This window comes from Staurois parvus, unplaced genomic scaffold (assembly GCF_062004578.1).
Source record: "Staurois parvus isolate SC_StPar_1 unplaced genomic scaffold, SC_StPar_1.0 ptg000201l, whole genome shotgun sequence".
Classification (NCBI taxonomy): Eukaryota; Metazoa; Chordata; class Amphibia; order Anura; family Ranidae; genus Staurois; species Staurois parvus.
Genome location: NW_028317997.1, coordinates 1,190,952 through 1,216,701, shown reverse-complemented (window position 1 = coordinate 1,216,701; position 25,750 = coordinate 1,190,952). Strand labels below are relative to the sequence as shown.

Genomic DNA, 25,750 nt, shown 5'->3' with positions numbered 1-25,750 from the left:
AGATGCCCCTGGTACCTTTTTCATAGGCTTTTTTGAGTTTGGGCAAGGACACAGGGGCCCCATGACCCCCTATTGCCCTGGGGCCCCATGAGTTGTCAGTCCGCCCCTGTCCCCCACTATAATGTACAGCGCTGAGCAAACCTTTTGGCACTATATAAACACTGTATAATAATAATAATAAAGTGTTACTAAACCCAGGACCCTGTATTCACTCTACTTGGTCTCCCACAGTACACAGAACATGGAAGTGCAATTATTTTAGTAAATATAAACTGCTAAATACCTTTTCTCACCAGCAGTTAGAGCAGTCTTCTGACTTCTATCAGTGTCCAGCCGAGCACATGTTACAGCTTGTAGGAGGAGTTTTCATTCTGCTCTAGGAGGGTGCAGAACCCCTGATCTCTATCTGAACAGTGCTGATTGACTCTGTGCTGATTACATGCACTCTCCCAAGAAAAAAAACCTCTCTAGCAATACACTCCAAACTGAGCATGTGCAGAATGACACCACACGATATGTCTTATCAGGATATAAGAGGGGGTACTGGAAGAAGGGGAGGATCTGAGAAGTCAGGATCAATCAGCGTTTTACACAATGCAATGGATTAACCCCTTAGAATCCACAATGAGTATAACAGGCATGCTTTACTGCAAATACAGATTGATTATACTGTTGTGGGTTTAGTAACACTTTAAAGTATAACTATAGGCAAAACTTTTTTTTTTTAGTCCAGGACAGAGATGGATTAGAACACCTATTAGGTTTTTATTGATGCCTGTGCCCCCATTAGGAAAATTCACCCTCTCTATTAGGAAGACTCACCCTCTCTATTAGGAAGACTCACCCTCTCTATTAGGAAGACTCACCCTCTCTATTAGGAAGATTCACCCTCTCTATTAGGAAGATTCACCCTCTCTATTAGGAAGATTCACCCTCTCTATCTGTCCTGCTTAGCATTCGGAAGTGAAAGAAACAGGAAATCACAAATGTTGGCTTGTCCCCAGAAAAGTATAGAGGGGAAATTTCCAGTAGGGACACAATAGTTCTGATGACCTGGGGGTTCCTAAGGAATTCCCTTAACTTACAGGCATTTTATCTCACTTCCTGTTTTGTTTATGGGACAGGAACTGAAGGTAAATCTCCACAATAAGATGCAGATAGGAAAAATAAACTGACAGGGCTTATACCCCTCCATTACTCTAGACAAAAAAAAAATGTTTTGCCTATAGTACTGCTTTAACCTCCCTGGCAGTATTCCCAAGTGTAGCTCGGGGTAAAGTTTCAGTACCACAAGCGGTAACGCCCCCCCCCCGAGCTACACTCCCCCCCCGAGCTTACCATGCGGTGCTGCTCCGGGATCTGTTCTTCACTTACCTTGTCTCCTGCGATGTCCCTCCTGCAGTGTCCTCGGCAATGTAATCCGGCGGATGCCGTCATCTGTCATCTGGGTTCCGTCCCCTGCGAGCATCGGGACGTACGGGGGACGGAACGGCGGGAGATTTGAAAACGACAAAAACTGACATTCACTAAATACACTAAAATCACATAGTATAACATTCCTGTATCAAACCATTTCACATACATTTTGTCCTGAGTGCTTTGTCCGGCGCCCTGCCTGCATTTTTACTGTTCTTTCTGCCTGGAAACTGAAAAAAGTCCATGGCGTCCAAAAAGCGTCCCTTTAGGTCAAAAGCGGTTTTAGACCGGCTAGAGAACAGCGATAGTAAATCAGAACCACTTGCAGAACTGAGTGATAATGATTCGTGGGGGAAATTCCTCATCAGACACTGAAAACGATTTTGCGACTTTGCTCAGCGATGTGCGAACTTGGCGCTATATTTCACGTTTCAGTGTTTTTGGTTTGATTATATTATTGAATTAAATTTACTATTATTATATTATTATTTTTTATGATTATTTATTAAATTATAATTTATGATTTCGTGTTTCAAGTTTTATCCTACCCGGGATGTTTACTAGACTCTTGTTCAGACAGATTTCAGTGAGTTATTCCTAAAAATTACAGCCTACAATAAAAAAACAACATATTTCCATGCAAAAAAATGTACCGCTTTCAGCACAGAAATATGGACATAATCAGACCGCTAGGGAGGTTAAGGAAATCCTGCATTGATTAGATTTTTAAAGTGAACTTACTGTATTACATCACTTCCTTTCATCAAATTACAGGGTATTTAGAATACGCTTAGAATGGGAAGAGAAGGTTTAGGTATAGCTTAGATTTGATTGGACTTCTACCTTAACAAGTTACAGGCTTGTGAACAGGGGCGGACTGACAACTCATGGGGCCCCCGGGCAATAGGATCATGGGGCCCCCGTGTCCTTGCCCACACCCAAAAAAACCTATGAAAAAAACAATGAAAGGTACCAGGGGCATCTCATGGGGCCCCCTACTGACCCCGGGCCCTCGGGCAGTGCCCGAGTTTCCAAATGGTCAGTCCACCCCTGCTTGTGAATCACTATCCCCCACTATCCCCCCACTTCTGTATACACTTCTGTATACATGAATGAAGCCATCCATTGTATACAACTGTCATGTGACTTGCTGTGATTGGTCACAGCAGGTCACATGGTACCGGCAACGGGGGCCAGTACTCAGATCTGTCATCGGCCGTGTCCGAGGTACACGGCCGGTGACAGATCTCGCCGGCGACAGATCGCGCCGCTGCACGGCTCTGCAACCGCGCGAACTGCGCATGTGCGGGAACACGCCACATGGCGTGCACCCGGAAAGCTGAAGCATTTTTGCGGCCGCCAAACGGCTATAGGCCGGGTGGCTAATGGTTAAAAAAGTCTTTATTTCTTTTGTGAGTGGGCAAACATTCAAAATCAGCAGGGGATCAAATACTTATTTCCTTCACTGTACATGATTGCTAGTGGCTGTTATAGCTGCTATCTGTTATAGCTGCTAGCAATAATCACTGTCTTCTCCCAGAGGAGGCAGCTTCCCCAGCCCCCCTGCTGGCAGAACACAATAGCTCATGGGAGGATTTCCCCCATCAACACTGACTGTGCTGAAGGGGGGAATCAGACAAACCCATGGTTGCAGTAAATACATTAGCACTATCTATGGCTTGCCTTAGTTCCTTTCCTCTATCTCTGCTTCCTTTATTGACTTTTGCTTTTTCTGTCTTATCTTTAATTATGTAGGGATCCACACTCCCAAAGAGCTTAGATCTTCTGTATTTTGGTCTGCTCTCTCATTTATAATTGAACTGTGAATATAAAATATTGCATTGAGATCCCTTACCTGTATCTCTGTATTGCCCAATTATGTTGGCTCTATTATTTATTCTTTTTTTATCTGTACTGATAATACTTGAAAACATTAGAACAATAGTAAAAAGGAATACTCTTTTAGTACAGAGCATTGAGAGTTATTTAAATATGAAATAAAGACTTTTTTTTAAAGAATGTGTGCATTTTTTTAACGCAACACCAGAAATAACGACCAAACAAAATGTATAAAAATAGGGAGAAAGAGGATAAAGGAGCACAAGATAGAAATAAAGGGGAGGACATCAAGAACACCCAAGCCTGAGCTGTAGAATCTCTGTATTTATAGCAACGTGAAACTGGCCTTTGATATAGAAGGATGGGCATGATGTTGGATCCACAGAGTCCATATTTTAACCACTTCCTGTCCGGACACTTTTACCCCCTTCCTGTCCAGGACAATTTTCAGCTTTCAGCGCTATCACACTTTGAATGACAATTACGCGGTCATGCAATACTGTACCAATATTAATTTTTTACCATTTTTTTTAGACAGATAAAGCTTTATTTTGGTGGTATTTTTAACCACTGGAATTTTTATTTTTTTTCCTATGTAAATGAAAAAGTTCAAAAATTTTGAAAAAAAAGTGTTTTTCTTATAACATTTTGCAAATAAATAATCTTTCATCATAAATCTTGACCAAAATGTATTCCATTATATTTTTAGTAAAAAAAATAAATAAGCCAAATTAGTTTATAACCAAAAATTATAATGTTTAAACATTTTTTTACATTTTTATTTTATTTTTTTATATTATTATTTATGTTTTTTTTTTTTTTTTACATACTGTCACCCTAGCAGTACAGTGTCACCATGGTGACACTGTACTACTTGTAGGGGGTGATGAAGATTTTTTTTTTTTTTTTACAGTGATTGCTTTTACACCCATATAGGATGTAAAAGCAATCATTTCTCCTTCTCTCTGTCTGCATTCTTGCAGCCATTGAGAAATACTGAGTGAGCTGTGATTGGTCAGACCTGTCACATGGTACAAGGCTGTTGTGAATAACCTTGTACCATGTGACCTCTGTGATCATTCACAGATTTCACACGTAGTAAGCAATGATGTCACAAGTGACATCTTGCTTACTACTTTGCATGTGATCACTGATTCGCCAATCAGTGATCACATGATCGGGACCTCGTACAGAGGTCCCGTCCGACGATCGGTGTTCCACTGTGTCCGGAGGACACAGCGGGCACCGGATCGCGGTGCTGCGCGCTCACAGGGAGCGCGCACAGCTAGAAAAGGCGGGTCTCGTTTATGATTGGCAACCCGCCTCTGGAGTGCCACCGCCCTGCCGTTTATAAACAGCAGGCGGACGGCAAGCGGTTAAGGAATTTCTCATGGGTATCTAAAAGTATGCTGGAGAGCTTTTTAATTGACAAAAAATAAATCTAGGCGGTGAGCTTCCATGAAAGGAGTGAACTATTGTTTCCAGGCTTTCACTATGGTTTGTTTTGCTGCCAGTAATGCATAGTTAGCCAGTATAAATTGATGTTTGATGAAGCCTGGGGGTTTCCGGTACAGAACATGCCACAGGTCCCTTGGGAAGGGACAGGTAAATAAAGATTGTAAGAGTTTAAATACCTTTGTCCAGAACCGGGAGAGCATAGGACATGTCCACCATATATGGAGGATGTCTCGCGGGGTAAGGCATCCCCAGAAACAAGTGCCAGGGGCTGACGGGTGAAGGTGCACCAGGCGGGATTGAACCAGATACCACCTCTTGACAGTTTTAAAGGCTGATTCAATAGTGAGAATGTTCATAGAGCAGGAAGTCAAGGTAGTCCAAATTTGTGCCCAGCAGCCCCTATCTTTAATGCTTTTGAGGTTCCTTTCCCACCTGGAAACGTAAGCATGATTGTTTGGATTGTGGAGGTTATTCGACTGTGAATAAAGATTTGATATAAGCTTGGGGGAAAAGGAGTCTGATGACAAATATGTTCGAATAAGGACAGTTCAGTAATCGGGTCTCTATCAACAATTAGCCAGTGTTTGATTTGTAGGATTCGGAAAAGTTCAGTGTGAGGAGCTTGATATTTATCCCTTATTTCTTCCCAGGTGTAAATAGAATGACCAATGAGGAATGAATGGACACAATGAAAATTGTAGGAAGTCCACCAGTGGAAGGCGCTAGGGGACTCAAGGCCTGGAGAGAACAGAGGATTGCCTAAAAGAGGGAGAAATGGTAGGTGGGAAGAAAGTAGGCCACTGGAGCATTTAGTGGAGTCACATACCCGTAATGAGTGAGACATTAAGGGGCTAATGGTTGTTGGCCTTGATTTTGGAGGAAGTCATAAAAGTGAGTGGAGGGAAATCGGAAAGCAATAGAGCACTTCCAATGTAACCCATGTAGAGGCTTGCTGTGTAGCATATAAAGAGGTCATAGATGCAATTTGAGCACATAGTATTTAGAAAAGTTAGAAACCCCCAGGTTCCTTTGTTTCCTGTGTATGAGTATGCTATGTTGGGTGACCCAAGAGCTCTTGTTAGACCAGATAAATCTCAAAACAGAATTTTGGAATGACTCAAGGGCAGAAGAGGGGACAGGAAGGGGGAGAGTTTGGAATAGATATAACAGTTTTGGAAGGATTGTCATTTTTACAGCATTGATTCTGCCCATCCATGAAAGGTGGTAATGAGACCAGGACGTAAGTAAAGTTTTAAGGGAGCAAAAATTTGGGATGTAGTTAGCGTCATAGAGGGTGTAGTAGGATTTGGTAAGATGGATCCCTAAATAGTCTAAGTGGGCAGTAGACCAGGTGAAATTATAACTTTGTTTTAATAAGGTGATCTCTGCTTCAGAGACATTAAGGGTGGATGATTTGCCTTCATTCACCTCCAGGACAGAGATTTTAGAGAAGCAGATGAGGGTAGAAAAAAGAACAGGTAGCGTGATGTGGGGCTGGGTCAGGGTCAGGAGCATATCATCTGCAAATGAGCTAACCTTGAATGATTGTTGTGCGACCTTAATCTGTTTGATATCTGGGTTAGATCTAATGAGGTGCAATAGGGTTTCCAAGGCTAGAATGAAAGGTATAGAAGATAGAGGAAACCCTTGGCAAGTACCCCTGTGAATTGGAAAGGAGGGGGATTGCCGAGTGAGGTAACGAACCATTGCAGGGGGACTATACAGCTCCAAGCCAGGATGTAAAGGTAGTAGAAGGCCTTATGGATATCCAACCTGAGAACTATACCGGGGATTTCGATGCAGCAGGTGGATTAGATTAATTACTTTGCGAGTGTTATCAGGAGCCTGACTAAAAGGGACGTAACCCACTTGGTCTTTAAAAATGAGATGGTGCAGAAATGAGTTGATCCTAGTGGCGAGGAATTTGGCGAGAATTTTAATGTCGACATTTAGCAGGGAAATGGGTCAAAAGTTATGAGGATCTTGGGAATTGTTTTGGGATCATGACTATTGGGCTATCATTGATGAGAGATGTAGATCAGTGTGGGTGCATAAGTGGATGAATAAGTTGGTCAAATGAGGAGATAGGATGTCAGAAAAAGTATAACAATGAAAAGCTGCTGCTCCCAGGAGTTTTTTGAGTCTTTAGTGTTTTGATTGCCACAAGGATTTTGGCAACAGTAATGTCAGACTTCGGTTTATCTGGCATAGGCTGAGAAAGGCCAGGTAAATGGATATCCTAAAACAGATCGTCTGCCAGGTCCCTTTGAAAAAGTTGCGAGGGGGTATAAGTGGGGGTCACCGAAACCTGCCGGGTGTACACTGCAAAGTATAACAGTGAAATAGAAAGTAGCAAAGCTACTGCCTGACATTGGAGATAGAAAGGGAAGGGGGAGAAGAGAAAAAAAAAGGAAAAAAGGGGGAGGAGGAGAAGTACTGTATATAAGTATCTAAACAAATATGTGCGTGGACACACATACACAGTATAAAGGAGGAAAGTAGGGGGTCACTGTCCACCCAAGTGGGGCCAGAAGGGAAATTTAGTAATGGGGTTTAGCATCTAAGGTCTAGAGAGGTGTGATAGATAGAGTAATGAGTAGGCTAAACAGTAAGGTCCTACAACTTGGCCCATTGAGTGTAGGGCAGTTAAAGGCTATTGATACTCAAGAGGGTCCCCGTGGATGGCAGTAAGCTCTCAAAATTAGAAAACATGGTAGTATGTAAAGCATAGAACAAAAACAGAATAACTTTCATAGACATGCATGTTAGCTAGTATGTCAAAAACAATGGAACTGTCCTGGAACACCCTAGTGGTGGGTATACAGGGTCCAAAAAAAAACTGACCTGCCCAAAAAAAAGGAGCAAAATGTGGTAGCAATTCAGTCCTCATCCAGGACATCAGGTCTGGATGTTGATCTGGTTTGCCTTGACATGGGGTGTTGTCTTGGAGGCAAAGGATTCCAAAGTGGGGTTAGATGAGGAGATTTGTGGGAACAGGATTGGGAGGCCTGTGAACTAAAGGAGGGTGGGATCATGAGCTGTAGCTTGGTAAGGACTTCCTGAGTTTCTTCTAGGGTAAAGGTGTAGGAATGGCCTTGGAAAGAAAAAGATTATTTGAATGGGAAATTCCAGCAATATTTTATTAGATGGTTTTGAAGCATTTGCACAAATGGCTTCAATTCCTTGGGTCTCAAGAGTGTTTGCGGGGCTAGGTCAGAAAAGATTTGGTATTTGTGAGATTAAAAAGTCAGATCTCTCTTTGACCAGGCTGCTTGCATAACGGCCTCCTTTGTCTTGTAAAAGGTAGGTTTAACTATGATGTAGCAAAGAGGACCTACAGGCCTTTTCGGTCCTAGGGCCCTGTGGATTCTGTTGAATTCTAGTCTCTCAATTGGAGTTCCTGGGATAGGTTCTTGAAGTAAGGCAGTGACTGTAGAATTTAAGTCCTCTATGGATTCAGAGAGACCTCTGATCCGAAAATTACCTCTCCTGATACAATTCTCCAAGTCTTCAAGTTTCTGGAGAGCTGAAGCAATGTCCAGCTAGCTAGTATCAATATCCTGTTCATGGTTGTCGATCACCAAAATAGCATTGTCTATTTTGTGTTCAAGATCATCGATGCAGAATCCTATGTCCCTTATTTCGTGAGTGATCTTGGTAGTGAGTTGATCCATCACAGTGTTTAGTTCCTGTTGGAGAAGAAGTTTGAACTTTTCAAGAAGAGCTGAGTCTCGAATAGTCACTGCGGTGGGATCTATTACTTGTTCGGCAGAAAAGCTGTCGTTAGAAGAGTCGTCCAAATGGGATGTGAGCTCGTGGGACAGGTGAAGGTTGCGGAGAAGCCATTTTAGATGGAGGTTTTTTGGCAGGAGTGGCTAAGGTCTTGCAGGAGCCCTCAGATGATGTGATTGATTTGGCTGGGGTAGCAGTGGAATATTTCCCCATGGTCCCATGAGGAGCCAGGGGTACTTGGATGGAGGGCAGTCCCAAGGCAGTGGTGGGTATTAATGAGGGTAACTCCAATGAGTGTCAAAACCTGCAATGCAGCACCGAGAGTAGGATAGTGTAATGCTATAAGGAGCACGTGGAGAGAAAAAAAAATGAGGGAAAAAAATTTCCCCAAGCTGTGTGAACAGGACCCCCAAGATTTGAGGAAAGAGCAACAGGAGCATTTCCAGACAATAGGCTGTCTCTGAGTCAAACGTTGAGATCTGACTGGAAAGATTGGGATAGAATCCCCAGGATGATTGCATAGTGGGGAATGTGAAACAGGCTTCCCTTGATTTGCAGGAATCCCCTGCCTTCCTAGGCTTACAGAGAGAAGAGGAGTATCAGTATCAGAGGGCAAGCAGGGTAATGTTGGACTGGGAGTGGACGCTCCATTGTAGTGGTGAAGATGTCATCCTCTACCCACAGATTCAGGAACAAAAGGGCGTCAGGCTACAGTAGCTCTCAGGCAGCTCGCAGAGGGAGTGAGACACAGGCACTGAGAGCACAGCCCGTCCATTGGCTGTATTAAATGGCCACTGAACCTGCGTGGCTGCAGGAGAACACAGGAGCCCAAGGCAGGTGGCAGATGAAGAGTAGGGCGGTTCCATTATGGCAGCTCAGGCCCAGGGGCGGACTGACAACTCATGGGGCCCCTGGGCAATAGGGGATCATGGGGCCCCTGTGTCCTTGCCCACACTCAAACCACACCCAAAAAAGCCTATGAAAGGTACCAGGGACATCTCATGGGGCCTCCTTCTGACCCCGGGCCCTCGGGCAGTGCCCGAGTTCCCCAATGGTCAGTCCGCCCCTGCTCAGGCCACGTTGGCTAGATGAAAATCGGGAGCCAGGTGATGGGGTGTATGAGGAGCTGAGGCATGCCAGGTGGATGCACAGGCTGTCAGAGGGACTGAGGGCAGGGGCATACAAGGAGTACTCAAGCTGACCGTGAGGTAGTGCTAACCTCCATTTTCTCCCATGGGAAGAGACTACTGATAGCAGAGTTCCAGGGGCCAGAGATTGGTAGCACAGCATTCCTGAGTGATCGGACACCCCAAACAGGTCAGTGGGGCCCCTGTGGGGTTGAGAATGAGGTGAAGGATGTCAGGATCTAGTCTGACACCTGGGCGGTGAGGAGTCGCTTTAATCTTCATCAGCTGCTCAACAGCACCTCCAGGCATCTTTCTTTTACAGAGCAGCTGGAATAGGCTTAGAATGGAGTGGGAACAGGGGTGGCCTGACAACTCATGGGGCCCCTGGGCAATAGGGGATTATGGGGCCCCTGTGTCCTTGCCCAAACTCAAAAAAGCCTATGAAAAAGGTACCAGGGGCATCTCATGGGGCCCCCTACTGGCAGTGCCCGAATTTCCAAATGGTAAGTCCACCCTTGAGTGGGAACAAGTTTAAGTATAGTCAGGCTTTGACTGGACTTCCACTTTAATCAGCATGTGGCCATGACAGCCAACCTCACTGCTTTGACAGCACTACCTCTGTTGCTGAAACCCTCCTACTGAAAGTATGAGATTGGATGCATGTTAAGCACAAGTAAAGGAGAATTTGGCTCACTCGGGGAAGATAAAAGACATATATATATATATATATATATATATATATATATTTTATTTTTTTTTTTTTTTTACATTATGAGGCTTGTGCCTTACATAGGAACCGGATTTACAGACACTTGTTTAGATTTTCACACCAAAAATAAAGAAAAGCAGCAGTGGGAGAAGAAGCAAAAGGCGTACGCCATACACCCTGCATGCTTTGGTTAAATTTTTTATGCCCAAAGTCTTTAACTGGTAAAAGTAAAGGACCAATTTCTGATCAACACCTGTTGAATATCAGTGATGGAGGCCTTAATCTATATTTAGTATGTTTATCCTGCCAGTAACAACACTTCTTGCTGAAAGCTGACAATACTAAGCCGCTGCCTCTCAAATTAGCATCAGTGTTGACAGTCTGTCATGTGTGCTCCATCATTTGGTTGTTGGGCTGCCTAGCAAGTCTCACACATTGGCAGCTTGCACAGCAGGCCAATATTACTTCTGCTAGTTGTGAATAGGGGCAGACTGACCATTTGGAAACTATGGCACTGCCTGAGGGCCCGGGGTCAGTAGGGGGCCCCATGAGATGCCCCTGGTACCTTTTTCATAGGATACAAATGGAGAAACAGAAAAAGGGCGCACCGACCTAGTGCATTATCGTTTAAAATAATTTATTGAAGAAACAAAATAGGTATCATACTCACAATGGACATATTAACACAGGCATGTCAAACTGAACAAGATGTATGATCCAAACAACATCTGAGTCCATACGATGGAACCCTGGATGACCCACTGGCTAACGCGTTTCGAGGACACAGGTTGGCTCTGAGGAAGAGGTTGTGTCCTTGAAACGCGTTAGCCAGTTGGTCATCCAGGGTTCCATCGTATGGACTCAGATGTTGTTTGGATCATACATCTTGTTCAGTTTGACATGCCTGTGTTAATATGTCCATTGTGAGTATGATACCTATTTTGTTTCTTCAATAAATTATTTTAAACGATAATGCACTAGGTCGGTGCACCCTTTTTCTGTTTCTCCATTTGTATCCAGTGTATTTGGACCACCCCGGTCTGTTGAGGGCAGCAAGCAGTGCATATTCCAGAAAATTGCAGAACATTCCTACTTGGTCTACTGAGTCCTTTCCTAGCGCAGGAGTAAAGTGTTTGTTGTGTTGGATTTACCTTTTTCATGGGCTTTTTTGAGTTTGGGAAAGGACACAGGGGCCCCATGATCCCCTATTGCCCAGGGGCCCCATGAGTTGTCAGTCGGCCGCTGGTTGTGAGGTGAGTTCTCAGCCTGCTGTGCGTGAACCCCATTGACTTCAAAGAAGAAAGAAAGTCAGAGGAGTTCACGCAGCAGGCTGACAATACTGCCCACAAATGTTTATTCCCTTTGCAAATTGAACATTTTTTAAGGGATCTTTCAGTCAATTAGTTTGATTTATTAAAGGATTAGAAAATGTTTACATTGCATGGTGAATAGTCACCGAGTTTAGTAAATAAGATAAATGTGCATTCATTCAACTAATCAAACCCTATTTTTTTTTACATTCCTCTACCATATGATTGGGTATTCAAACTGAACACAGGTTTACCTTATTTACTATAATTTACTTTACAAAGAGAACAGCCAATTTCCTATAGCAAATCAACTAAATTGGATCTGTACGGTTGCTAAGCAACAAGCATTTTCAAAGGTCAGTGATGGCAACCTACATATTTTGGTACAGGTTCCTTTAACATTTATTAAAAACAAATCAAACTGTAGCAAGTATTGTCTATGTTGGTCTATTTCCAGTTTATTTTCCTTTAACTTGGCGTCTCAAGTGACTATATCAGTTAACCTCAGTAAATTGTAGCCCCTCTGAGGAAGTGTAAGCACACGAAACACGTTAGGGAGGTGCCCCTGGCCATTGTACATATACCGCAAGGCCATCCTGATTGACACCCGGTGGCCATATCGGATCCGGATGTAAGTTTGTTTTTTAATCTGTACGTGCTGGAATTTTGTGAATTAAAGACCTGCTGCACTATTGGAAGCTTTCTCTGGGCTCATCATTTCTAAGGGAGCCCGCTTTTGAAGGTTCCTGATGACCTGGATTGGTGTCTGACCTCTCCCTCCCCCCCTGGTGACTGGCATGGTGGAAATTTAAAGAGCACACCTAGACTGATGACACCTAGTGGCCTACACGCTGATGACATCTTCATGGTATTACAAGTCCAGAGCACCAGGAGCAGGTCTTAATTGCTCCACGCTCAGTTAATGCGCTATCTGGTTAGTGCAATGTTTGTATACTTTCAAGTGCACAAGAGTCACGGTTATCCCTCTATTGTGGATTTATGAACATTTGCACATAATCACTTTGCTGTGCTACTATATATGGACTAAGTCGCTGGAATATGATATTGTGCAATTTCTGATCTATCTGATTCTATATATTTTTCATCTATCTGATTCTATTTTTTACATTAGCGCTGCATACTTATTTTATAAAATTGTAGAATAGTTAGAGAAGCAAACTTTTTATACAAAAGACTTGTACACAATGGCTGAAAATTGGCCAAAATAGGTTAGTCCGGTGGAAACCGGCCAACTTTCGGCCTATGTGTTCAACTGTCTGTTCTACCAAAGCTGGTATCATGACCGGCTTCTGTTAAATGGGTATGCTGGAGAACCAGCATCTGATCAGTGCTGGAAGCCAATGGCTGGCAGCACTGATCAATGTCTTCTGGTGGTGGTGGTGGTGGGGGCAGTCCTCCATCAGAATACAGTGGCACAGTGTAACATCACTTGGGTTAGTATGGTGATCTCTCAAGTTTTTGTTGTTCAGCCCGCTGGGCTGAATGAAAAACAACTTCTTGTGTATATCCAGCTTTAGAAACAGGAACCTATTTATAAAGGACGCATTGATATTTCAGTAAAATTGATCTTGATAATATGGCTAGATCCAATAGATAGTCCAGTTTTTGAAGGACTCTTTGCCAGTTTCTTCCAAAGAAGCAAAACACATTAACTTACCAGCCAGCCTGTGAAGCAACCGATGTGGCCCTAACAGTTTGCATGAAAAACAGAGGGTTAATTTTGTACACATTTGCAAATACAGTGGTAGCTCGGTTTATGAACGAATCGATTAACGTAATTTTCAATTTACAAATGAAAACAAATTATATAGTTCAAGAGGCGCCCAGGGTGCATGCTCAGGTTTTTGCGTCTGCTATAATATTTACTGGGGACCTCATTCATTTCTCTTTGTCTTTTTTTTTTCTTTTGTATGGTGATCCCCCTTAAAATCCATACCAGAACCAAAAGCTATTTTTTTCATATTAGCTGTAGGATGCATTACAGCAAACGTGACATTTACAAAGAAAAATCCATAATGATAAATTTTAAATTGCCAATTGCCAATAAATTACATTTCTGTGCTGGAAAGAAAAAAAAAGAAAAACAGCACACAGACCCCTCAAAGGTCCCCCAAAATACATAGTAGACTGCTATGTCTGTCTGTGTGACAAGCACAGTGGTAAGAGTGGGTCCGCAGTGGAGAAGAAGTATTCTGCATGAAAGCTCTGCCTCAATGCTGGCCTCTAGCATATTAATGTACCTGTCGCTGACAGGTACATGAAGCGGAAAGGGAGAATGTCACCATCACACCGAGGATCACCAATATGGGTCCAAAAGTGTTAATGAACGATCACATAGTGGTCACATGCCTAATGAAGGGGCCCTGCGAGACTCCGAAACGTTGCCTTGCTGCAACTATGTAATTATTCATTAAAACTTTTGGACCCATATTGGTGATCCTCGGTGTGATGGTGACATTCTCCCTTTCTGATTCTGTTCGGTTCCAGCCGACGGCTGCTGCATCACCCACTTGCAGTGGGGCAAAAAAGTATTTAGTCAGCCACCAATTGTGCAAGTTCTCCCACTTAAAAAGGTGAGAGAGGCCTGTAATTGGCATCATAGATAGACCTCAACTATGAGAGACAAAATGAGAAAAAAAATCCAGACAATCACATTGGCTGATCTGGAAAGAATTTATTTGCAAATTATGGTGGAAAATAAGTATTTGGTCACCTACAAAAAAGCAAGATTTCTGGCTCTCACAGACCTGTACCTTCTTCTTTAAGAGGCTCCTCTGTCCTGCACTCATTACCTGTATTAATGGCACCTGTTTGAACTTGTTATCAGTATAAAAGACACCTGTCCACAACCTCAAACAGTCACACTCCAAACTCCACTATGGTGAAGACCAAAGAGCTGTCGAAGGACACCAGAAACAAAATTGTAGACCTGCACCAGGCTGGGAAGACTGAATCTGCAATAGGCAAGCAGCTTGGTGTGAACAAATCAACTGTGGGAGCAATAATTAGAAAATGGAAGACATACAAGACCACTGATAATCTCCCTCGATCTGGGGCTCCACGCAAGATCTCACCCCGTGGGGTCAAAATGATCACAAGAACGGTGAGCAAAAATCCCAGGACCACACGGAGGGACCTAGTGAATGACCTGCAGAGAGCTGAGACCAACGTAACAAAGGCTACCATCAGTAACACACTACACCACCAGGGACGCAGATCCTGCAGTGCCAGACGTGTCCCCCAGCTTAAGCCAGTACATGTCCGGGCCCGTCTGAAGTTTGCTAGAGAGCATTTGGATGATCCAGAAGAGGATTGGGAGAATGTCATATGGTCAGATGAAACCAAAATAGAACTGTTTGGTAGAAACACAACTCGTCGTGTTTGGAGGAGAGAGAATGCTGAGTTGCATCCAAAGAACACCATACCTACTGTGAAGCATGGGGGTGGCAACATCATGCTTTGGGGCTGTTTCTCCGCAAAGGGACCAGGACGACTGATCTATGTACAGGACAGAATGAATGGGGCCATGTATCGTGAGATTTTGAGTACAAACCTCCTTCCATCAGCAAGGGCATTGAAGATGAAACATGACTGGGTCTTCCAACATGACAGTGATACCAAACATACCGCACGGGCAATGAAGGAGTGGCTTCGTAAGAAGCATTTCAAGGTCCTGGAGTGGCCTAGCCAGTCTCCAGATCTCAACCCCAAAGAAAACCTTTGGAGGGAGTTGAAAGTCCATGTTGCACAGCGACAGCCCCAAAACATCACTGCTCTAGAGGAGATCTGCATGGAGGATGGGCCAACATACCAGCAACAGTGTGTGCCAACCTTGTGAAGACTTACAGGAAACGTCTGACCTCTGTCATTGCCAACAAAGGATATATAACAAAGTATTGAGATGAACTTTTGATATTGACCAAATACTTATTTTCCACCATAATTTGCAAATAAATTCTTTCCAAATCAGCCAATGTGATTGTCTGGATTTGTTTTCTCATTTTGTCCCTCATAGTTGAGGTCTACCTATGATGCCAATTACAGGCCTCTCTCATCTTTTTAAATGGGAGAACTTGCACAATTGGTGGTGACTAAATACTTTTTTGCCCCACTGTATGCACACAGCCATTTTTAACGTAGGAACGTGTGCGTTTGGATTGTACACTTGCATTCAGGTACATAAAAAGCCAACAATTTTGATGGAATTCCAAAGGGTGTCCATGACACCCTTCTTGTTAACACAGGACACTAAGGGGAAGTAAAAGAAGACAATTTAGCTGAGTTTTTAACTCCCCTCCAGCTGCTCACCTAAAAGAGAACATGCAATCTCTCAGGACTATACATATGCCGTGACCACAGCAAAAATTATAACCCCTGTTATGTTCAAGGGGCTGTATCACCACCAAATGCAAGCCATTCAAGGTTGCAAAGATGCAAAGTCACCAGCACTCCGTTCAAGGATGAGGCATGGTATATACACACTAGAAAATCTGCAATTTCTGGGGAAATTGTGTGAAGTGTTCTTGCCTCCACCAGTAGTCTACAACTGGAGTGGGCGGAGTAATTGGGTGGAGTGGACGGAGTAACTATTGTGTGGTTGGAGTGACTGGAGTAACTGTGAAAAGGTTGGACTGGGCAGAGTAACTTTACAATAAAGTCAAGGCACATCATAAAAGAACAGCTGGGTCAACACCGCGCTGAGTAACAGTCCGTAATGGGGAATGTAGACATCCAATAGGCTGACGCATTTCGAGGACTTGCCTCTTCCTCAGAGCAGGTACTGTGGATTGCTGGATGTGCAGTAGAGCAGGGTAGGTAGCCAGGAACAGAACTGGAGCAGAGTCAGACAAGCCAGGGTCATAAACAGTCGAGCAGCGCAGTACCGAATCAGAAGAGAAAGCCAAGGTCAGGAGCAGAGCCGAAGTCAGGAACCAGGAGCAGGAGAGCAATCGGAGTCGGGTCAGGAACAAGCCGGGTCAGCAACAAAGGGAACGTCAGGAACTAGCAGGACACGGGGGGGGCTGAAAGACCAGTCAGCACCAGGGGCGGACTGACAACTCATGGGGCCCCTGGGCAATAGAGGATCATGGGGCCCCTCTGTCCTTTCCCAAACTCAAAAAAGCCTATGAAAAAGGTACCAGGGGCATCTCATGGGGCCCCCTACTGACCCCGGGCCCTCGGGCAATGCCCAAGTTTCCAAATGGTCAGTCCACCCCTGGTCAGCACTGAAACAGCACCGGGGTGCTCTTTAAATAGCCCGCCTAGTGCCGACAGGTACACCTGGGTTCTAGTGCCTGCCCGGCGCCGTCATCAGTGATAGGTGCGCCTGGGTCCTAGTGCCCGCCTGCCTGTATGCCTTGTCGGAATCCTGCGCAGGCACAGATTCATGCTTTGCGGTGACCATCTCGTTCCCTGATACATATATTCATGATAGGACCCATAGTACAAACAAGTTTGTTTATACTTTGTGTCCTATCATGAATCCTATGACTCTTTAATGTCAATAAATGATTATAGGTATTTTACTGTGTGGTCTCTTACTGTGCCCAAAAAATCCAATGCCTTTGCCGTACTTAGCAGCTTGGTTTCTTTTTCTTTTGTATCAATAGGATTTGGCATCAGGAAGCTTTTTTTGGTATTTGTTACTTATAGAGAAAAGTGCTACTTTAATTAATGATATGTATCACATTGCTATACTAAAGAATACCAATGTGCAGTGCGTGTGTTCTGCGTGCCTTTCCTTGGTTCGTGATCAGTATTTACCTAATAGCTTTTAGTGTGCAGCCAATGAAATATGCGCTCTGAAACCTCCTGCTATTCCATTCAGCACACTTTCCTTGTGTAGCCATGGATGACAGAAGAGCAACAGCACATGCCTATGCAAGCTATCCTAAACTGTAGATTATATAGCAGCTCCTCCCTCTTGTGCCTCATGTGTAAGCAGCCCAGGCTTTCTGCTTCAGCTCACTTCTCTCCCCATCACCAGGTCTGACAGCCACACTTCCATGTCCCATACCTCCAGGCTTTTTTACTATAAAGGGAGAACATACTTCGCCCGCGCGCTGCACAGCCCTGCAAAAGCAATTCTATTCAAAACACTTCTTGCCTGGAAAGAATAGACAGCACACCACAAAGAGTCTGCAGGGAAATACTAAGCCAGGCATTTAACTACAAATAAACATGATGACCTGTCTGCGCAAACTGGACCAGCAAGCGCTAGCGGATGCCCAATGAGATGCTAGCTTTTGCCATTTAACTGAACTACGGGAGAGAGGATAGTGCTGCACAGCAAAGAGAATGATCCCTCCAAGCAGCACCATGGGAGACAGTGTAGAGAAGGAGGAAGAACTTGGAAATCCTGAACAACCCCACTCTCCAGCTTCCACAAGTAGCCAGGAATCAAAGGTATTTTGCTTTTCTGTTGCACCTTACAGGTCATTGTATGCACATGATTCCAGTGTGGAAGATGCCAAAACCAGTGCCCCATGGTTAACCCTCTGTCGGTGTGAAGGTTGACATCCTAGACTAAGGGTGACAATATCTGCTTGTATTGCTTCTTTTAAGTGTTTGTTTTGTAGAGGAAGCTTGTTATTTTAAGAGAAGATACCTTTTAAAGGCAACAAATTAAAAATTATTATTGTTATTATTATTATTCTTTTCATTCACACACTGATATGTAGTTGTAATATGGCAATCCATGACTAGACCCTTGAAAAATCATAAGCTGAAGTGTATTGTAGAGAAGCTTGTTATTTTAGGAGAAGATACCTTTAAAGGCGCCAAATTAATTTATTATTATTATTATTATTATTATTTTCATTTGCATGCTGGTGAATAGTTGTAATATGGCGATTCATGGCTAGACCCTTGAAAAATCCTAAGCTGAAGTGTATTGTAGAGAAGCTTGTTATTTCAGGAGAAGGTACCTTTAAAGGCGCCAAATTCAATTTATTATTATTATTATTTTCATTCGCATGCTGGTGAATAGTTGTAATATGGCAATCCATGGCTAAACCCTTGAAAAATCATAAGCTGAAGTGTATTGTAGAGAAACTTGTTATTTTAGGAGAAGGTAACTTTAAAGGCGCCAAATTAAATTTTTTATTATTATTATTATTATTATTTTCATTCGCATGCTGGTGAATAGTTGTAATATGGCAATCCATGCCTAGACCCTTGAAAAATCAAAAGCTGAAGTGTATTGTAGAGAAGCTTGTTATTTTAGGAGAAGGTACCTTTAAAGGCGCCAAATTCAATTTTTTATTATTATTATTATTATTATTATTATTTTCATTCGCATGCTGGTGAATAGTTGTAATATGGCAATCCATGCCTAGACCCTTGAAAAATCAAAAGCTGAAGTGTATTGTAGAGAAACTTGTTATTTTAGGAGAAGGTACCTTTAAAGGCGCCAAATTAAATTTTTTATTATTATTATTATTTTCATTCGCATGCTGGTGAATAGTTGTAATATGGCAATCCATGGCTAGACCCTTGAAAAATAGTAAACTACAGCGTAAAAGGATGACTTTGTTACACCTAAAGGAAAAGAAAAGAAGACAATTTATGACAAAAAAAAGCTGCAATGTCATAGATTCGCACATGTGAGTTTAATGTTCCCAAAAAGCATACCTTACCTACTTTGGAGATATAATTCAGATCATTGGTTATTCTGTCTCTTACTCTGTCAGCTTTGAAATGCTAATGTGCGCATATCTTGTACTTGTAAAATAAGGTAAAAGGGTTGGCATGGAATGTTCTCTATGCTACTAATGTCTGCAACTTGGGTCAGCTTCTGTGTACATTGATGTAGTGGTGTTATTATCACAAAGACCTAAACTGGTTATGAAGTCTCTCTGCTCTGTGTTGATCTTCACCAGTCAGGTGCACATAGCGAGCATGATTTTCTATGAATACAAATGTTTAGATTTTTGCAGCCTAAACTGGCAATTAGTATGGTTCACTTCACTGAACTAATGGGGCAGTGGAAACAGGCTGGAACAAAATTCTGCAACAAATGTGTAAACATCTCTCATTGGATTTAATAGGGCTTTTGTCATGACAGCGTGCACACAGAAGGAATAAGGGTTAAATGCTCACCAAACTGAAGATTTTATTATTTAAAAAAGTCACAGAACAGTGTGAAAAGTTTAGTGACCCATGGTCAGAGATTACCTTGATTTTTTTTGTTTGCTGGAGTCACTAGCCCAGAGGGGGTCAGACACTTGTGGCCCCAACTGTTTACAGCTGGCCATGCATGATACAGACAATTTTATATTATTTCTATATAATGGTGCTTTAGATTTACCAACAACTACGTAGTACGAGAACTTAGCTAAACAATCCATTCGTATCATATCCAATCAGGTGGTTCTCTTATTGCACAGTTGCTAGAAAGTCTACCTAAAATTGCAGGCTCTCCCCGCTCCAGACCATTCTGAACTCAGCGGCTAGACTCATCCACCTCACCACCCGCTCCACCTCTGCCACCCCCCTCTGCCTCTCCCTCCACTGGCTCCCGATTGCCCAACGCATCAAATTTAAACTTCTAACCCTGACCTACAAAGCCGTTCACAACACTGCCCCTGACTACCTCACCAACCCGTACCCTTCGTTCCTCACTGGACCTCCTTCTATGCTGCTCCCTGGTCTCCTCCTCCCATGCACGACTGCAGGACTTCTCCAGGTCCTCCCCCATCCTCTGGAACTCACTGCCCCAATCCATCAGACTGTCGACTTCCCTCTTCACATTCAGGCGCTCCCTCAAAACCCATCTCTTCAGGGAAGCCTACCCCACACTCACCTAACGGCCATTCTTCCTCTTTCCTCCCACCCCTCATTCCCCTCAGCCACTTCCTACTGTACCTTTACCCCCTCCCTCCTAGATTGTAAGCTCGAAAGAGTAGGGCCCTCTTACCCCTCGTACGTTGTTTGTTATTGTTGTACTGTGCCATGTATTGTCCCCCCCTCTACTGTACAGAGCTGAGCAAACCCTTTGGCGCTATATAAAATCGATGTAATAATAATAATAATAATAATAAAATTCTGCTGCCAGTTTGTAACATGTGTGTCCAGATTATATATCATTTTTAAGGAACTCAGTAAAAATCAATTACGGTAAATTATTCTGCACAAAAGGAAGCACTCCATTACTAGACTATAATATACCAAATATAATAGTTGTTGACCTCAAAAATTAGTTCTACGCCGTTTGAGGTTTGACCTCAAGGTTTAATTTGAATACCTTTTCTCAAATCTGATGAAGGGTAAAATCCTGGTTTTGTAATCTCGTATGATGGATGTATATCATTGCTCTCAGTGGTCTTCTCTTTAGAGTTAAAGCTCTTTAGGGTTAACAAGTAATTAAATGGCAACAAGTAATTAAATGACCTGTAGAATTCTTACAAGACCTTATTTCAGTCATTTAAGAGCACACACTAGTGTAAACCCGAATGAGCTCTGTTGCTAACACAGGTCTTTCAAGAAGACTTCTAGTAACAAACGGTCTGTCAAGTTGAGATCACGCTAATCAACACATGTTTAGATAAAAACTGCCTGTTCTTGGACTTCTAGCTGCCAGTCATTGCTCCATAATCTCTAAATACTAGTTGTTGGTCCTATAAGGGATACCTGCATCCTCCTGACAGCCCAGGAAACTTTTGGAGCAGCAGACATTGGCTGGAAGAGGACCAGGAATACTATTGTACATCTGAATATCTATAGATTACATTACACTTTGCTACTCCAATTCACTAATTTGTCATTGCTTAAAGTGTTACTAAACCCACAAAAGTAAAATCAGTCTGTATAAGCAGTAAATCATGCTTGATTTACTCACTGTGCAACCTAAGGGGTTAATCCTCTGCATTGTGTAAAGATGCAGTTTGATTCTGACTTCTCTGATCCCCCCCTTCATCCAGTGCTCCCCTCTTATCTCCTGATAAGACATATCGTGTGGAGACACTGTGCACATTCTCAGTTTGGTGTGCATTGCTAGTTTTTTTTTTCTTGGGGAGAGTGCATGTGATCAGCACAGGGCCAATCAGCACTGTACAGACAGAGGTCGAAGGGTTGGTTCTGCATCCTCCTAGAGCAGAAAGAAAACTCCTACTCAGGGGCGGACTGACCATTTGGAAACTCGGGCGCTGCCCAAGGGCCCGGGGTCAGTAGGGGGCCCAATGAGATGCCCCTGGTACCTTTTTCATAGGCTCTTTTGAGTTTGGCCAAGGACACAGGGGCCCCATAATCCCCTATTGCCCGGGGGCCCCATGAGTTGTCAGTCCGCCCCTGCTCCTACTACAAGCTTTAACCAGTGCTCTGCTAAACACTGATAGAAGACACAAGACTGCTCTAACTGCTGATGAGAAAAGGTATTTAGCAGTTTTATTTAGTAAAACAATTGCATTTCCATGTTCTGTGTACTGTGGGAGACCAGATAGAGTGAATGAAGGGTCCTGGGTTTAGTGACACTTTAAGATCTGTTTTAACAGTTCAGACAGCTACTAATTTTTAAAGCAGGAAATATGAGTTACCTGAATGAGTAGCTATTGGTTGCAGCCATTATCTTTGACTCCCCATGTATTAGTTTAAAGCAGCAATGCCAATTATTATTATAGGGAAGCTGAGCAGGTGCTTAACATCTACAAAGCAAGTGAATTGCCAGAATGTTCACTTCAGTCAATGGTGTTGCTTGACACATCTAGGTCCCAGAGCAAGATATGATCCAGAGTCAATGAGCTTTAATTCTCTTCCAACTGCTCTTGACTTAAAGTGGACCTCTCTCCCCTCGCTAAAAATCAGCTCTGCATACTCATATGAAATCATCTTATATTTATTGGTTAAACAAACACTTTTTTCTTTAACTTACTGTTTTTATTTTCAAATATTTTTCTTGAAAGGTTTTTAACTTCAATACACAAATATAAGCAGTAGAATTGTCAGGTACACATATGCATATTGACAACATGAAAGGGATAGAAAGGGGTGGCAAGTCCCCACCAAGCGGCCGGGGAACTTAATACCGTATTCAAATGTACATGAGAGGTATGCTCATTTTCATGTGGACCATGTTGGAGTATATAACTTACTGTTTTTACACGTCCCGTTTGAGTAAAGAACTGGTGATGTTGCCCTGGGCTTACAAATACAAGCTGGAAAGGCTAAATCACCAATGTTTTTCCCCTCAGATAATGTGCACTGACACATTTTCCAGAAGGCAGATCCATAGTTCTAGGAATTAAAGGGAGATGGGGGTCATCAGGCCAAATGGCCACCATGAGAACAATGGAAAGCAAAAGAAAAATATGGTCTGCAAAGAAACACCCTACAGTTACGTATCTGTTTGTACATAGATTGCCATTACTACACTTTTATAAAAGAGCCTTTGTTGTAATATTTAGGATAAGGGTTGATTTCCTCCTTAAAGCTGACTTGATGGAAACAACGATATATATATATATAGAGAATTGATTTGTAAAAATAAAATAGCTCCAAGGATTGCTGTCCCATATCTGGCTGCTGTTGCATTCAGTAAATATTTTATTGTCAAGAATTCCATACACTTCCAGCACTGAAACTTTGTCTCCACCTCAACCATTCATTAAACATCTTATATGTCCTTTTTACAGAACGCCTTGTATTCTGTGAGAAAAATACCAGGCATTTTATTACTGGCTGAGGTGTAGAGCAATCAGCTCTCTGTGAGAACTGTACTAGAGCATCAACTGTAACTTTTGGTACCAGAAGTTCAGCGCTTACAGTAGTGTACAGTATTCATGAATGTAAGAGCTTTAGTGAATGTAGTAGCAGTCAGATATGGGACAATCATTACAGGTCAGGGGAAGACTGATCATTTGAGCCCTCGGGAACTGCCCGAGGGCTCAGTAGGGGTCAGTAGGGGGCCCCATGAGATGCCCCTGGTACCTTTTTATAGGCTTTTTTGGGTGTGGGCGAGGACACGGGGTCCCCATGATCCCCTATTGCCCGGGGGCCCCATGAGTTGTCAGTCTGCCCCTGTTACAGGTATTTACTTTTGCAAAGCTATTGTCAATTTATTGTTTTTTTCTAGTTCAGCTTTAACATCCTATTCTGAATAACTCCCTCTGCAGGCAACGTGTCAACCCCATTCAATTCAAACCTCATAACTCTTGAAAACTCCTCTTGGCTAAGCTCCTATGACATGTTTTGCGCCACCTACGGGGTTAATCATTGAGTTCTCTATGATTAACCTCGTAGGCAGGGTGAAACATATTAGAGGAACATAGCCAGGAGGACTTCAGGCTGAAGTTGTACCTTCACTTCTCTATATAGAGTGGCTGGGTTCTGATGTGCGGCATTTCCACCTTCTGTTTCCCAATTTGTTTCTGCCAGCCAAGATGAGCTTGTTTGAATGTCACCACCAGGGGCGGACTGACCATTTGGAAACTTGGGCACTGCCCGAGGGCCTGGGGTCAGTAGGGGGCCCCATGAGATGCCCCTGGTACCTTTTTCATAGGCTTTTTTGAGTTTGGGCAAGGACACAGGCCCCATGATCCCCTATTGCCCGGGGTCCCCATGAGTTGTCAGTCCGCCCCTGGTCACCACCCAACACTTTTGGACTTTCAAGGGGAAATTTTGCAGTGCTTTGAGCACTAGGCCATTTTTTTGTATATAGCTCATAACTACTGCTTTACACCTATCCCAGCAACACCTATAACCGTTCCATCTTACACACACATCGTACCTATATCTCCACAGATCCAGGAAAAGTGATTTAGCCAAACGCATATGTTGATGGTAATGTTAAAGGTGTATATATATGGCTGGGTGGGACCTATGCAGAAGAAGGACCACGGGCCCAGTTGCAACTGCTGCCTGAGTCATCCTTTTTCCTGTGCTACTGCACTTAGTAGTTTGATGACTGACAAATATAAAAATGTTAATGGATGGAATGAATGAAAATGTGCCTGTGTTGGCCAACATATAAACCATATACAAATTTGTAGTAGAGTACAGGTTTCTTCACAGTGAGAGCTGTGAAAATGTGGAATAGACCCCCCTCAAAAGTTGGTTGTGACCATCTCAGTGGATTGCTTTTAAGAATGCCAGGATTCTTTCCTAGATACACACAATATAACTGGTTACTAACATTTATAGGTGAAGTTGATCCAGGGAATATCTGATTGCCTCTCGGGGGATCAGAAAGGAATTTTGTCCCCTGCAGGAGCAAATTGAGGTCATGTTTCCTGGCTTTTTTTTCCTTCTTTTGTATCAACTGAGGGTATAGGATTATAACATTTTAATGTTTTTTTGGTTGAACTGGATGGACTTTTGTATTTTTTCAGCCAGACTAACTATGTAACTATGTATAAATGCACTAGAGCCCACAATTTGGTACCAATACTGTGCTTGTGCAAAATATATCAACAGGAGTTAGAACTCCAACTATATAAAATCATCAGAGGTTATCCTACTCAAGACCCCTGTCCAGTGAAAAACCTATTAGCAAGCACACCCACCCCTTGCTTTACTTTCCACAATACAAGTTCACAAGCCATTTGCCTTTGATTTGTTTTAGACCAGAACATGGGTGTTTGTTTTATTCCACAATGGAAGTCAGTGGATTGCAAAAGGCAGAATGTGTTGTGCCCAAGAAAGCTAGAGAACTGTCTGAGCAGTAGTAGCCTCGGGCACAGTTGAAGTATCTGATAGACAGGGGCAGGGGCGGATTGACCATTCGAGCACTCGGGCATGGAGCCCCCGGGAAATAGGGGATCATGGGGCCCCTGTCTCCTTGCCCACACTCAAAGAACACCCAAAAAAGCCTATAAAAAGGTACCAGGGGCATTTCATGAGGCCCCCTACTGACCCTGGGCCCTCGGGCAGTGCCCGAGTGCTCGAATGGTCAGTCCGCCCCTGCCCCTGTCTATCAGATACTTCAACTGTGCCCGAGGCTACTACTGCTCAGACAGTTCTCTAGCTTTCTTGGGCACAACACATTCTGCCTTTTGCAATCCACTGACTTCCATTGTGGAATAAAACAAACACCCATGTTCTGGTCTAAAAAAAAATCAAAGGCAAATGGCTTGTGAACTTGCATTGTGGAAAGTAAAGCAAGGGGTGGGTGTGCTTGCTAATAGGTTTTTCACTTTTGCCTTCTA

The 25,750-nt window shown here is 43.1% G+C and overlaps 1 protein-coding gene across 1 annotated transcript in view; it reads left to right on the top strand.

Moving 5' to 3' along the window:
• Positions 1-17,447: 17,447 nt before the first annotated feature.
• The window catches only part of STAC (SH3 and cysteine rich domain), a 399,298-nt gene continuing 390,995 nt past the window's right edge, over positions 17,448-25,750 (top strand). Inside the window, exon 1 of the mRNA XM_089678256.1 lies at positions 17,448-18,017. Within this exon, the coding sequence (XP_089534382.1) occupies positions 17,910-18,017 (108 nt within the window). The 5' untranslated portion in view covers positions 17,448-17,909. The remainder of the gene's footprint in view (positions 18,018-25,750) is intronic.